The sequence below is a fragment of the Hemiscyllium ocellatum genome, chromosome 3 (assembly GCF_020745735.1).
Source record: "Hemiscyllium ocellatum isolate sHemOce1 chromosome 3, sHemOce1.pat.X.cur, whole genome shotgun sequence".
NCBI classification, from domain to species: Eukaryota; Metazoa; Chordata; class Chondrichthyes; order Orectolobiformes; family Hemiscylliidae; genus Hemiscyllium; species Hemiscyllium ocellatum.
This window is the reverse complement of record NC_083403.1, coordinates 100838619-100854586: the sequence shown is the minus strand read 5'-3', so window position 1 is coordinate 100854586 and position 15968 is coordinate 100838619. Positions and strand designations below refer to the sequence as shown.

Genomic DNA, 15968 nt, shown 5'->3' with positions numbered 1-15968 from the left:
AAGGGTACATGTCAGAAATGCTGACATTCTGGTGCCTGACTCTGTATGAGGCAGCACTATAGTCAAGATTAGAGTGATGCTGGAAAAGCACAGCAGGTCAGGCAGCATCCAAGAAGCCGGAAAATCAACATTTTAGGCAAAGGCTCTTTATCAAGATAGTCAAGGGCTGTTCCTTTGTAAATATAGGGTGACTTGATGGGATATCAGTCTCTGTGGAGTTATTTTATTGTGCAAATCTCATTCTTCCCTATTTCTGCAATCTCCTCCAGCCCCAATCTCCGCTTAGTGCTTCTATAATTCTAGCTCTGGTGTATTACTGACTTCACCACAGGCAGACATGCCTCCAGTTGCTTAAGTCCTGAAATTCTGCCTTGAAACCTTTCCACTTCTCACCAAATCTTTGGTCACCCATCTTCACAACTGCACACACAGCATTGTATCAAATTCTGTTTTATTATATTCCTGTGAAATGCTTTGGAATATTAGTACAAGATGAAAGGCACAACATCATTCCAAGTTATTATTTTTGTTATTCTGTACCAAGATGTTCATTTGTCACCATACAGCCAATTCACTTGGATGCACCCATCCACAAAGGAAAGTGATGCAACTTAAAAATGTTGTATTAAATTGGTAATTTAAAACGGTATTTTCTCAAAGACAATACTTCTTGCATGCTGTTATGTATATATATATATATATTATATGTATAGCATTGACTCTACCCTCTCATATGCCAGCCTATTAAAGGCTGAAAGGGATCAATGTCTACTTTTGCTCCTAACATGTAGGTCTGTATGTATACATACTGTGTGCAAAATATACAAATTTAAAATTAGGCAATCTATAGTACCTGATTCTCAGAAAGCGACTTTTCCACTTCACCAGGCTCCGCTGCAGGAGGTGCCAGTCGTCTCTTTGCCAAGCACTTGCTCTTCTCAGACACCCATTTCAACAATTCGCCAACTTTATCTACATGCTCTTGCTTTGCTTCTTCTACCGATTTCTAGAAGTTTCCAAAACAAAACCATCCACGATAAGGAACCTTAACTACTTCTCGCAAAATGATAATCAAACCTAAATACCCACCACAGGTCATTACATTTCAAAACACTAATCACCTATCCTTCACCAAATTGATTGACATGGAACTTTAGAGCAATGATTTGATATAATTCAAATACAGTCAGTTTTGATATAACGATATAGTTCCATTCTCATGCGATCTTGCATTATAAGAAAATCACGCAATAACTGTTCCCTTTAAACTAATGGGGCCTGAAGCGCATTATAGCCAATGCAGGTAAGGAGAGTTTGTGTTCTGCAAATAACTGTCTAAATTCTTCAATAGCATTAAAGCCAATTTGCGTTGAAGAAACACGGGTTATAGTAGAACCAATTGTATTGATGGCATTTCAAAGAAAGAAAACCAAAACTGAAACTTTTCTGGAATAAACGCCAAGCCGTAAACATACAGAATTAAACATACTGCTCACAAAACTGAACATAGTAGTTTCCATTTGATCTGATTCTTACTTTGAACTTTAATGCAAAGGGTACACCCTTAAACATAAAGCTCCTGCTTTAAATGTTGCACTAACCGATTATGGACTTTGGGCATCCTGAGTTTCTATTTCAAATGCATAACATTGCCCCTGTGGTTGATTTTGCAACAATACAATAGCAATATCTACACAGCACATCTCCAAGTACATGTAGATCATATAGTTACAATGAAATAGCAGTATGTAACAAATGACTTATCATGATGTGGAGGTGCCAGTGTTGGACTGGGGTGGACTAAGTCAAAAGTCACACAACACCAGATTATAATCCAACAGGTTTACTTGAAAGCACAAGCTTTCGGTGCTCTGCTCCTTTGTCAACTACACCTGATTTGTGATTTCAGATTATAACCTGGTGTCGTGTGACTTCTGAAAATGACTTCTCAAGCAGAAGATAAGGAAAAATTCAAACAAGAGTATTATTTTATTAAGAAACAAGTCAGCAATTGGACTACAAACTGCAAAGGGTTTTATTATAAATTATGCTACAGTGTACTAGTGGTAATCTTTCAAAACAGTGGAATGCTGAAATATCTGGAAAATATCTTTGATAGTCATCCCTCTTTAACAAGGTTGGTAAGATAGAGCAGAAAGCTACGCTTTGGTGATCTCCAAAGGCATTCCCTTACTGAATAAGTGTTCATGCTAAAAATGGCAAATAAGTCCACTCACACTGGCATGTCTGGAAGAATTAACGTATCTAGTTTTAAAAAAAATTTATTACTGAACAACTTAGTGTTCAAAGTACTGGAAAGGATTAAGTATTGAGAATTAAACACCCATCACTTTTACAGTAGAACCAACAAGAGAGCAACAACCCTTGTATATCAAGTCATAGAGCTGTACAGTCCAATTCATCCATACCAACCAGATATCCTAAATTAATCTAGTCCTATTTGTCAGCATTTGGCCATATCCCTCCAAACCCTTCCTATTCATAGACCATTCAGATGCCTTTTAAATGCTGCAATTGCACCAGCCTCCATCACTTCTTCTGACAGCTCATTCCATACACATACCACCCTCTGCATGAAAAAGTTGCCCCATAGGTCTCTTTTAAATCTTTCCCCTCTCACCTTAAACCTAAGCCGTCTAGTTTTGGACTCCACTACCCGAGGAAAAAGACTTTGGCAATTCACCCTATCCATGCCCCTCATGATTTTATAAATTTTTACAAGGTCACTCCTGAGTCTCCAACATTCCAGAGAAAATACTCCCAACCTATTCAGCCTCTCCTTGTAGCTCAAACCATCCATCCCCAGCAACATCCTTGTAAACCTTTTCTGCACCCTTTCAAGTTTAACATCATCTTTCTTATAGCAGAGATCACTGTATTCCAAAAGTGGCCTAACCAATGTCCTGTACAGCCACAGCTCCTATAATCAGTGAACTGACTGATAAAGGTTAAGTGCACCAAAGGCCTTCTTCAATACTAAAAACAGTAATTGCTGGAAAAGCTCAGCAGGTCTGGCAGCAGCTATGGAGAAAAATCAGAGTTAACGTTTCAGGTCTGGTGACTGGGTTCTGAGGAAGGGTCACTGGACCTGAAACGTTAACTCTGACTTCTCTTCACAGACGTTGCCAGAGCTGCTGTGCTTTTTCACTAATTTCTGTTTTTATTTCTGATTCACGCATCCACAGTTCTTTCACCTTCTTCATTACCTGTGACTCTACCTTGAAGGAACTGTGAACCTGCAGCCCAAGGTTTCTTTGTTTTGCAACACTCTCCAGACCCTACCATTACCTGTAGAAGTCCTACCCTGATTTGCCTTATCAAAATGCAACACCTTATATTTGTCTAAATTAAACTCCGATCTGCCACTCTTTTGCCCGTCTGATCAAGATCCTGTTGCACTGAGATAATCTTCATCACCATTCACTACATCGTTCTCTGCAAACTTACTAACCATTCCTCCTATATTCCAATCCAAATCATTTATATAAATCTGCACATTCTTTTAGTAAAGGTCTGTTGTAAATCAATCTTCATATTCTTGCTTAAAATTTTCTGTCTCCACCCTTACTGCTGAGCAAAAGACAGTCGCTAGAATGGGAAGGTAAATCCAGAGAATATTCAAACAGCAGTCAATCTTGCATCCACTTCAAGATCAGAAGCGCAGTTTGTTGATTCTTGGTCTTGTAGGATTAGATAGTGACAATTCAGTTCCTGGTAGTCCCTGCTGACCTTGATCATGACCATGTGCGAGCTTAAGATGTCAACAGTGTCAGGCTATTTGACCAATGTACTGACTGAGCGGAGCCAAATCCTGCTCCCTGTTCAACAGTGACAGAGGATTTTCTTAACAAGGGATCACAGGATAGCATTTCAGGAACAGGAAATCTGAGCAATTGAGTTCCCTCGCTAACTGGGCACTGTCAAGGCTTGACATATACCTCTGCTCAGATCAAACTTTGGATCATAGCTGGGAGCTCCTAGTCTGCAGAACTATGCTACTCCTGGGTGTACATAAAATTAGGGTTTTTCCCAACCAACCTTCACGTATACCCACCATAATATGTCAAGTGGGTGGGTACCAAAATTGAGAGCCCATCCATCATATATCACTAAATAATTAAAGGCCAATTGAACTTGTCAAAATACAATGGCCCCAGGTGGTATGGGCAGATGTAGGCAGCTTAAAAAAAAGGCAGAAGGTATGGATGGGGCACCGTCCATGGGGAATGCCTTTTGTGCACCAAGGGCACCATCACCCCAATCCTAAAAATTTCCTTCGTACATGTCCACTTTCAAGCACCAACCAACCACCCTCCCAACCATTATCCCTTCCCTCTCCCTAACCTAGCCCAAACCCCCTCCTCTCAATCCAGGACCCAGACTTTGTCCAGGGTCCATTACTGCCTTCTTTGTGGTCCTGCCTGCAATACCCAGCCCCAAGATTTGACATTGCCAGGATTGGAACTGCTGTTTAATCTGCTTGGCTGGCAGCTTGCAAAGGTAGGACCTCCTACCCATTGAGGGGTAGAATCTACTCACGTTAGGATGGCATAGTGGATTAGTGATGAGCACAGATGCCTCACAGACAAGGGACCAGATTCATTTCTACCCTCAAGCAACTGTCTGGGGAGTGTGTATATTCTCCCAGTGTCTGCTTGGATTTCCTCCAGGTCCTCCGGTTTCCACCCATTGCCCAAATATCTGCAAGTTAAGTGGATTGGACATATTAAATTGCCCATAGTGTCCACAAATGTGCAGACTAGGTGGAATGCCCATGGGAAATGTGGGTGTGGATCAGATGCTCCTTGGATGGTCGGTATGTGCTCAAAGAGCTGAACGGTCTGCTTCCATTCTGTCAAGATTCAATAATGTTAATGTTGCCCACGGATGTTAAATCTGCAGGGTGGACTCTTTCTCATTGGTCAGTTTTCAAGTGATATTTAAATCGGAGTGTGTTGGAGAGTGGCTCAGCCTTATCTATAAAATCTAGAATATAGTTTGCGGTCCATGCTACAAACTCTGCTCTGGAACGACAGACCTCAAGCCTCTCCCTGGCAACCATGTGATATTAAGGTAGCATGGCATCACAATAGTTTGCCATGAGCTTCTGACCACATATTTGCACCATTTAAACTCTGACATCACTCAACATTGCCCTTGTCTTAACTCATCCATTGAATTCTCACTTATGCTTTCCTAACCTCGAGACTCAACTGTCCCAATGCTCTGCTGACTGGTTTCCCATATTTTACTCTCTTTAAAAGTAGAGACGACCCAAAATTTTTCTGTCCATGTCTTAACTTGCACCTAGTTTCATTTCCGATCACCCTTATGCTTCTCTACATAAATAAGGATCTTATTCAAATCCCTCCATAGCTTTACCTTCCCAATCCTTCTCATCTCTGGTCTCACAACCCTCTAGCCTATTGCATACCCCCATTTTAATTGCTCCACCATTAGGTTTCAGTTGACTAGATCTCAAACTCTGGAATACCCTTCTTACACTTCTAGATCTCATTTCCCTCCTCTAAGACTCTCCTTAAAACTTCTCTCTTGAACCAGGTTTTTGGTTCCCTCACCTAATATCTTCTTATTTGGCTTGGTACTCTATTTTGTTTCACAATGGTCCAGCGAACTGCCTTGCCAGATATCTTAGTTGATTTAAGGTGCAATAAATTGTCATTGTGTTGTGAGTCAGATGAACCATGGTTGTGGGATGAGGTATAGATATTTCTGACTTGATTATACAGTAAAACATTACTAAAAAATCAAGACGACTGGTAAAATTTATTAAGTTCATGCCCTGTAGCGTATTTTAATACATTCCATTACAGACATATATGTGTATAATGATAAGCACAAGAAGAGGCAAAATTGGAAATGGGGCAGGTCCCCACTTCTTGGAACCATATCTAATGCAAAGGAACATAGTTATGATATCAGAGGCCATTCATCTTAGCACCAGGACATCGCTGCAGGAATTCCTCACGTTAGCTTCCAAGGCCGAACCATCTTCAGCTGCTTTATCAATGGTCTTTCTCCATCATGATAGATATGGGAGATATTTGACAATGATTGCACAACGTTTAGAATCTTTCGCATTCCTCAGACACTAAAGCACTCCATATACATATACAGCAAGATGTGGACAACATTAAGGCTTGGGGATGGCCTATAACATTCATGTAAAGTAAGTGATAGTCAATGACAATATCCATGAGAGACTGTCCATTAGCTCTCAACATTCAGCAGTATTACCACAGCATTAATGATCTGGGAGAGTCATTACTAACCAGTAATTGAATGGATTCACCATATAAGTATTGTGATGACAAAAGCATATCAGAGACTTGAAGTCCTACAGCAAAAACCAACCTCCTGACTGATAATGGACTGCAATTATTCAAGGAGGCAAGTCACCACCATCTACTTGAGGACATGATGTGGAAGTGCCGGTGTAGGACTGGGGTGGACCAAGTGAAAAATCAAACAACACTAAGTTATTGCCCAACAGGTTTATTTAGAAGCTCTAGCTATTGCAGCACCGCTCCTTCATCAGGTGGCTGTGGAGGACAATTAGAGTTATGCAAGAAAAGCTAGCCTAGCCAGTGTCATCCACATCCTGCAATCACAAATAAATGCCCTGCAATCCCCCAACCCATCTACAGGTGTCTACTAACTACAAGGCACAAGTTAGATGTGGGATAGAGTGTTCCCCACTTGCCTGGAAGATTTCAGCCAATGACATTTGAGAAGTTTGACATGTCCAGGACAATGCAGTCCACTTAACTAGCACCTCACCTTAAGCATTCACTCTCTCCACCACCAGCATCTGCTGGCAGAAGTCTGTACCATCTCTATACATGATGTATTACAGCAACTTGGCAGGACTCCTTTGACAGCAGGATGCTGGCTAAATTTCACAGGGGGCTAGGTGGTTATGACAAAACTAATTTTGCAGCAAAACCTACTAAAGGAACCTACTGAAGGAGCTTACATTTTATAGTTTATTTCCAAATGCTATTTTGAGCATTAATATGCAATTTTAGCGTATCTATTCACCAGAACATTTAAAGTGTAATGCTCATGAGCAAAACGTTGAAGGAAAAATTAGCTTTATGAGCTAAGATAGCCCAATTTTTCTTACATTATTCATTCCAATGATAATAATAATTAATGGAATCTTGTAGTACAGAAGGAGATCATTTAGCCCATTATGCCTGTGGCAAATCTGTTAAAGAGCTTTCAGATTCATCCCACTCACTTCATAATCCTTCAAATGCTTCACTATTACATGTTTATTCAATACCCTTTTGAAGGTTACTGCTAAATCTGCTTCCATTGCCTGCAGATCTTTACATTCCAGAAAACAATGCATAGCATGAAGTTTCCTGATGTCTTCTAGCTATTATGCCAATTACATATCTTGAAGCTTTATCCACTGGTTACTGAACAGTATGGTTTCTCCTCATGTATGGTCAAAACCCTTCATAATTTTGAGCACTACAGAGCACGGATACAGCACTGTGGACGTACCTTACCCTTCACTTTTCCCCTTCACGTGGACTAGAGCTTTCAAGAAGGTGGCTCAGCAACATTCCCCAAGGACAATCAAGGTGCACTATAAAAACTGAATGAATTTCAAAAAATGGACAATAGTGTTTTTTTTAGATGTTGAAGCATCAAATGCTCAGGGTGTTAAAACACAGAACAGGTCATCATTATTTGTGACAACTGGGGGCAACCAGTCATGTTATGGATGCTCAAACACACAGAGGCAGAAAGTGACTGACATGAGAGGATAACCTCACTCTCACTAATCCACCTGCCACATATCTATCTACCCATGTCGTATCATTTGGAATAATCTCCGTACACTCTTGTGGAGACTAAATCTTTTTATCGCATTAGGGATACCTTTTATTGTGACTTTGGATTCGGATCAGATCTAGAATCTAACCACAGGTCCCAGTTCACATCATTGGCACTCTTATGCGATTCTGACCAGGATTCCATGCAAATCACTCAACAGCTCTCATTTGTGTCCATTCTGGTCAACTAGGTGAGAAGCAAACAGAAATTGTGCTGAAGGAGCAAATTACTGCAGGTGCTGGAATTTGTACTGAAAACAACAAATGCTGGAGATCACAGCAGGTCAGGCAGCATCCATGGAGAGAGAGCAAGTTAATGTTTCGAATTTAAATTGTAACAGCAAAGTGGAAAGACAATGATGAAAGGTGAGGAAGAAAAGTGACACAAATGTAGGTTATATGCCACAACAGTTCAGTTAATAACCAGATCATTTACTGGGATATTCCAAGTTGACTAGAATGTCAATCTATGTTCATATTAAGTTAATAGATCTCAGCGGAAAGGTGGTGTAAGTATGGAAATCAGGCTCAGCAACTCAAGGCTTGGAGGACAAGGAAGAAAACAGCTGTCAGAGAACATGTGGCTGAATTTAATTCTGAGGTTTCCAGATCAGGCTTAATCATGGTACTCCCGATGTCAAAACACATAGTGACACTGAAATGTTAGATCAGCTTGTGAAGAATGGTCAGTGGGAAAAGATACTGGAGGATGGTCAAGTGTTCAAGCACATAGAAGCTGGAATCTAAAGTGTTCATGTTCTAACAAACCAAAGCCCTACGCATAGCTGCTATAGCGTATACACGAGCAGAGAAAGTGTGTGGCAAAAGGAGATGGGCAACAAAATGGTATGTAATTAAGCGGAAGTGTTAGGATATTCAGCTGCTTCCAGCAGTCTCAAACCTGTGTGGCAGTCGAATTTGGCTCTGGCCAAAGCCTCTTTGTATGAAATCCTTTGTTTGGTCTTGGGACAAACCAAGTTCTTGGCATGCATCTTTTCATCTGTCAATCTCTGAGCGGTCTTGTCATCAATAAGGTGTCTTCTCAGAGCATCTTCTAAGGAAATTCTTCCTGGAAGATTTGGGTCCACTAGCCCGCCAGTCAAATATTGTAACTCAAGGAATCGTTGACCGAGGTCATGACCCAAGAGGTTCTTGTGCACAGCTTCTGCAGTTGATATGTTTGCCTGTGTCCCAGGTTGAAGGAAACCTCTGAAAGCTTGCTGAGATTTTTGGATGCTAGCAGCAATTTCACTGTCAACTAACTCTCGCTGCAATGCTTCTGAAATGGAGAATTTCTTCCCAGTTGCTGGATCAATTATTCCACCAGTACAAGCCTGCGCCTCAAGCAATCGAGTGGCTGTCAGCCTCTCCACCAAATTCTGACGCATGGCTTTCAGGATAGAAATTCTTCTACAGCTGTTAGGATTCCAAATGCCTGCAATTGGACTATTGGGATTGGAAGCTACAGAGGCTCTGCTTATCAACATGTCAGCCAGCTCAGTCACTGTGATGTGGCCATCCCGGTATTTATTAAGTTCTGTTTGGCTGATGTGACCCTGGGTTAAAGCATCATTGAGGCTGAACTGCCTTCCAGAGTTACTGTCAATAAGTAAATACTCACTGCTGCCCTCGTCAATGGTCTCCCTCCACTGGGACTGCAGTGCTGAAAGTTCAAGGTAGGTCTGCTTCTCAATATAGTACTTCAGAAACGCATCATATAAAGTTATTTCTGACTTTGTGCTGGTATCAACCACTGAAATAGTGTTAGGCCTTGCAGGGGATGGAGTGGATATCTTGCGGGTCCCAAAGGGGAGGAGAAGATAATTCCCTTCTAAATCCACCACGCAAAATTTCATCAATTCTGCGTAATGCATAGCTTGTTTGGTGTTGTTTGGATTGTGAAAGCCTTTCATGTTATTAAGCACCTTATACAGGTTTTGGATAGTGTCGTGGTTGATGAGACCTTGCTTGCATGCAGTCGCCAAAGGTAATCTAACACTCCGCACTGGGTCGATGATTCCTCCAGTTGCAATCTGAACTTCGAGCAGCCTTCTTCCAATTTGACTTGGAAGCAGCTTGCTCTCCATGGCTTGGAATACAGATAGGATCTTGCCATGATGAAAATACCCTGTGACTCCTTTCTCTGCTTCAAGCAGTCTTTCTTTGAACTCTAGAGGAATGAGTCCTTTCTCAACAGCCTCTTGAACAGAGTACTTTCCATTGGACTGTGTGTGGACAATATAGCCTGTTGCAGCTTGAGCTTCCAAAAACTCAAGGGCTACAGAGGATTCAATGATCCCTGCTCTCGCTGCCTCATAGAAGCACATTTTCTGCTTACTGGCTTCTAAGTACAAGCCAGCAATTGAATTAATTTTGTTCAGATACTTGCCAAGGGAATTTTCAACTTGAGAAACGGTCTTGACTCCTTTCTCAAGCTGCTCAGCAACATTTTTGTTCAGGAGGTCAGCCTTGACCAAGTCTTGCACTGTGACTTGACGACGTACGCCCTGAAATTCCAGAATTGGAGATGAAGGGACAAATTTATCTTGGACTTTGGTGAAGATGTTTTGGTCGCAGCTCGTGTTACGTTTGTCACCAATTTGCATCAGAAATGCATTATTGTTTGGATAGTTTACATTTGTCTCAGAATGAAGTGTCACTGGAGTATTCTGTGAGATTTGCTCAGGACTGGATGAAATACTCATTTCACTTAACCTGGCTTGCACAAAATCACCCTTACATTTGTGCCATACTCTCTGATCACTGTGAAATACAGGAGCATTATGGGTGTTCTCACTTGGTTTAAGGATTTTCAGTTCTGCTTCTAAATGCTGGTTATTATTTTTGAAACTTTCCTTTCCAAACAAAACAGCCTCTTTGTCCGAGAAAGCTTTGCCCATTTCACAACTCAATTTGCTTAGGTCCAGCTCTGCCATCTGTGAAAATTAATAATGTTGAAAATGATGAGGAGTTGGATCACAGCCAGGTTGGACAATCACCAGAGCAATGGGGAACAGACAGCGAGAGAGCCAAAAAGAGCAAGGACACGACCCTCAAAAGATCATTGGAATGAACTGTTGGCATGGAAACCCAACGAAAGATTTAAGACTAGCAGCATAATTGCTGAAACAAAATCACCCGTAACCACAGCAGCAAAGTAAATTTGCATAAGAAATAAAGATAAGACAGCCAGATTCTTTAGTGGACCAGCATCATGGTAATTCTATCCTTCCTCTCTTCTCCCTGCCAGATAAAACTATTTATTCCCCAGCTCAAGTTTAAAATACTTTGACAATTCTGTATTAAACTACTAGATTTAGCAAAGTGACAAACTCTGATTTTTCTCAAGCTAACATATACAAATAGACAACTATTCTAACCCTCAGTGAGGCAAGCTGACTGTTCAGTACTTTCTTTTAGATCAATCTTTCTGACACGCTGTGGGAATTGAACCTGGACCATCTGGCTCAGAGACAGGGATGCTACCATTGCCCCACAACCTCTAAGCTGTTTGCTGAAAAAGGTTTGAGGGGACACTGCTGAGATACAAACATAGATTCATCCTGTTTATTAGACAAGTTATCAGCAAATTTCAAGTAATTAATTCTACTCAACTATATCGGAGAAGTTTAGCTTTCTGTTGTGGAAAAAGCCACTTCATATCCTGACTAACATGTGGCACAAATTCAACAATTGTGATCACATCTTAACACAATGTGCATTGAAACCTATTCAACAAGAGTTTACTAGCACCAAAACTAAGGGTTATAAATATAAGACGCAGTAATTCCTCATTTAAAGTATAACATTGTTTCTCTTTAAAATTCATCAATTAATGGAGCCTGCTGCCTGTTGCTCACCTCTATGACCCTTGCTCAGAATGAGGATTCAATAGAGGAAAGTAGTGATTGAAAGCATGATGCAGCAGTGACATCCATCAAGAGGAAGGATTGGTGAAAGGATAAGTAAAAGAGTCATGGGGTGGCAAGTCGTAGGGTTGGCAAATGATATGTGAATTGGGGATTGGCTGCCAATAGAGAATCAAAAAGCGGAAAGGTCCTTGCAACCATGAGGACCAAAGCTGTGGCAGAGGGGCGTTTCAGAAAATAGGATAAACAATGTACAGGCGCTTTAAGTTGAAAGTTATTATATTTCTTCTGTATTCTAAAAGGTCATTTTAAAACTTACTTAATTAACTAACCTGGAAATTTAGCAATTTACAGCATAATCAACTTACACTACATATTATTTCCACAGATTTTTTTTTTCTAATGAGGATAATCCTACAGAATTTTAACATCAGTTTTTACATTGGTTTTAATGTCTGTGTGGAGGTTTCCTCTGGGTGGTCTGGTTTCCTTCCACAGTCCAATGATATGCAGGTTAGGTGGATTGGCCATGCCAACTTGCCCATAATGTCCAGGAATGTGTAGGCTAGATGGGTTACCCCATGGGAAATGCAGGGTTATGGGGACTGGGTGGGGCATTGGGGAGGGTTCTAGATGTGATGCCCAATGGAGGGTTGATGCAGACCCAATGAGCTGTAAGGCCTCTATCTGCACTGTAGGGATTCTATATCTCATGCTTATTCCAGGGCATTTGACTGAACTATGGAGTGGAGTGGGGGGTGCTCTTTAACCACATGTCTTAGCACCCATTTCTTTTGCTGGGCAACAGTATTTCCAGATTGATCTTAATGCACATGAGAATATTCGAGATTATTCTTCTTTCAACACCTACAGATTGGGAAAGCAATTTTACTCTGCAACTGTTTGACAACATTGTACTTTTTTTCTCCCAAATTAACTTTGAGATACAACATTCAAATATTTCAGTTCAGCAATGCAAGGATGATGGTTGGGAAAGAGTGCAGTGCTGACCCAGGATTTGGAATCGAAAAGAACACAAATAAAATGGTTTTCCTTCCTGTCCTCTTAGCTCACACCAAATAGGAGAGATTTTCCAGCAGAACACCAGGAAACTATGAACTGTGGAATGTTGAGGATACAGATCTAGTTTTCCAATTAGAGATGGGGGAGCGCTTGTGGAGCAGCAGTAGTATCTTACCCCTGAGCCAACAGAACTGGTTTCAAATTCTACCTGCTCCAAAGATGTGTCATAACATGTCTGAACAAGTTAAGAAAATATCAATAGATATCTAGAAATATAGATGGAAGGCAAGAGGAAGGAAGTAAGGAGTTGTGCCACTTTGAGGGTCTTAGAAAAGAATGACAACCAGACATTGATTTAAAGAAAATCAAGGCTTGAGAAGAGAAATAAAGAGGGCAAGATATACTCACAGTATAAGGTCAAAAATGTCAGAAGAAGTGAATGTTGACAAAATCAGAACAAGTGAATGGTACATGGAGATGAGCTTGGGAACATCTTTTCTCATTGGATACTCCAGAATGGGATGAGGAGTATCTTAGCTATGGATGCCGTGTTCAGGTCATGGGCCTTTTCAATTCAAAGCTGAGAACTGAATAAAAAGGGATAGAAAGATTTCAGAATTTAAGGAGCTGCTTTGGCAATGATAAAGATGTAGAAATACAACATGAGCTAAAAGGAAGATATTGAGTTGCCAACACTCCAGGATTAGCCAGGAATCTTCAGAAGTTGAAGATCAAAGTCCAGGACACTGCAGTGTTCAATTCTGATTGGCAGGGGGAGCCGTATTACAGCAACATTAAAAAAAATAAAGGTTTTTCTTGCAGTCTTCTTGGAACAGTTCTGTTTACAAGGAATAAAAATATTGAAAGCAGAAAGAAAAGCTGTACGACTGACAGCAGTTGGGTAAGGAGTCTATTTGTTTCAATTGCTGGAGGAAAGGTGACCGTCACAAGGATGGATATGCTGACTGACCAATGGCTGGAGCAGGAGGATAAGTCATGTGATGATCCCTCCAGGAATACATCCAATCATCATTGGCAACTCAACAGGTAGTGAGGTGACAATCGTCAATTGATAAACGAGGTTTAGATGTGGAGCAAGTAAGTAAGCAGAGGCTGTGTTGGGGTAAGTGATAGTGATAGAACATTTAGAAATTAAATTTTGAAGGAAATAACATTGATTAGCCACTCGGGCTAGCTTGGCTAGTATTGTATTTTTAAAAAGTAAATTTGAGCCTAATACACAAATCTGAAACATATTCTTGTGTTAAAAATCAACAATTAATCTAGAAACTGAAATGTAAGTAGCGAATGTTTTTAATGTGTGTTTGCTGCACAGAGCTGAACTAGCCAATGGGAAAGCAACATATTGACACAACCCAGTTTCATGACAATCTGGTCCACTATCGATGGAGTGCCAGCAAGCTGCTCACCGCAAAGCTCCCCAAGGAAAAGGTTTTTCTCAAACCAGCTTTTGTCAAAAATGTACCTCCGATGGCTGTTTCAAGGTCCTTAATGGTCTAATATTTTGCCTTCTTTCATCAGCTGGCGTGGTCGGCCTCGTCTCCAGAAGTTTACTTTGAATGTATTTCGTTTCCGCCAGGCCTGGGGCTTTCTGCCCAGATGTCCCCAGCAAAGCAGCGTGCTGGGTGGTCAGAATAGATGGCCGACTACATGGCTCACTCTCTGAAAACTCCACTTCAATTAAAGAGGTCATTGGCCTCATACCTCCAGGTAAATAATAGTTTTCCTCCAAGACTACTCTCTTCTGGTTTTTTGCTTCACGCCATTCCAGATGGTGCTGGCCTCTCACCTGTCTAAGCAAATCCTGTGTGGCCCAGTTTGATTGTTTGACCCTGCTCTCCAGCTGTGTTTTCCAGTTATCATCCTGCCTCATCTGCTGCTCTGCTTGATCCAGTTTGTTGCCGAACTCGTGCATCTGCAAATACTGCATTTTGATCTCCTCTTCGAGGACAGCCTTGTCCATTTTAGCAGCAGAAAGCTGAGCTTGGAGTTCACTGATCATTTTTGTAGCCGTATGGTTAGCCTCTGTCAACTCAGCTAGATGACTTTTCAGGTCATCCCTTGTGTGTTGGCCATAGTCAACCTCCTCCTGCAGTTTCTGAGCCCTGAGTTCTTGCTCCTGTTCTTCCCTTGTTCTCTGAATGAGCTGATCCTGCATTTTCTTAAGCTGCTCGCTCAAGCAGTCCACCTGTGCTCTCTGAGCATCGCCTCTTTGCTCTGCCACCCTTTTCTCTGCCTTCACGGATTCTAGTTCAGACTTCACACCTCCCAGAATCATATCCACTCTTTGCTTTGCAGACACCAGCTCATCAACCTTTAGCGTCAATTCACTTGCTGTCTGTTTGTTTTGTTTTAATTCATCTTCCAGTTTCCTAACAGCCTGCTGATACATGACCTCAATATTAATTTTCTTTTCCAAAGCCTCTTCCATTTTTCTCAATGTCTCTTTCAACAGGTTGATTTCCCGTTTCTGAAACTCTGCCCTTTCCTCAGCTAACGCTTTCTCATTTTGAAGGTAGTTGCATTCAGCCTTTAAGTTCCTATTCACATCATCAGCACCACTGCATGTCAGGGTCAGTTCATGCATCTTGAGCTCAAGCTCCCTCGATATGCATTGGCTGTCAGCCAACTTGTCCTCCAGCTCTTTGCATTTCTCCACCCACTCTTTCTCTTCAAGACTCTTCTTTCCCTCTGCTACTTTGAGTTTTTCAAGTAAATCATTAGCTGCTCCTTTGAGGGTTGAAGCCCTCTGCTCGGCAATACTCCTGTCCTGACGGAGTACCTCAAGCTCCTCTTCCAAATGCTGAACCTGGCTCTGAGCACTCCCACAGTCCTGAGCAAGTGCCTCAGCTTTCAGCCTGAAACTCTCGCTCCTGCGTTGGCTGTCTTTCAGCTCGTCTTCTAAGTGTGACAATTTCTGCCGATAATCCTCCTCTTTCTCTTGCATCTGTTTCAGTTCCATTTGGGCTTTCTCATGTTCGAGTCTTAAGTTGCTCAACTCTATCCAGTGCGAGGAAGCTTTGAGTTCCACTGCACCCATGTTCTTTTCCAGAGATCTCATCTCAAACCGTAACCCTTGCAAATCCTTACATGTTCGGTCACTAATCTGGTGAAGCTCAGAAGTCAATTTCCTCAGTTTCTCAGCTTCATCGGCTTGGCCTAC

At 41.4% G+C, this 15968-nt stretch overlaps 2 protein-coding genes across 12 annotated transcripts in view; both read right to left on the bottom strand.

Moving 5' to 3' along the window:
• dst (dystonin) overlaps window positions 1–15968 on the bottom strand; it is a 624072-nt gene that overhangs the window by 293473 nt on the left and 314631 nt on the right. For all 11 annotated transcript variants that reach the window (XM_060852081.1, XM_060852129.1, XM_060852093.1 and 8 more), the window contains one exon: window positions 854–1006. In XM_060852081.1, coding sequence (XP_060708064.1) covers window positions 854–1006 — 153 coding nt within the window. The remainder of the gene's footprint in view (window positions 1–853; window positions 1007–15968) is intronic.
• Window positions 5967–11637, bottom strand: LOC132833701 (plectin-like). The gene has a single exon (XM_060852191.1). It carries the CDS (start codon window positions 10826–10828, stop codon window positions 8747–8749), a length of 2082 nt encoding a protein of 693 aa, XP_060708174.1. The 5' UTR covers window positions 10829–11637; the 3' UTR covers window positions 5967–8746.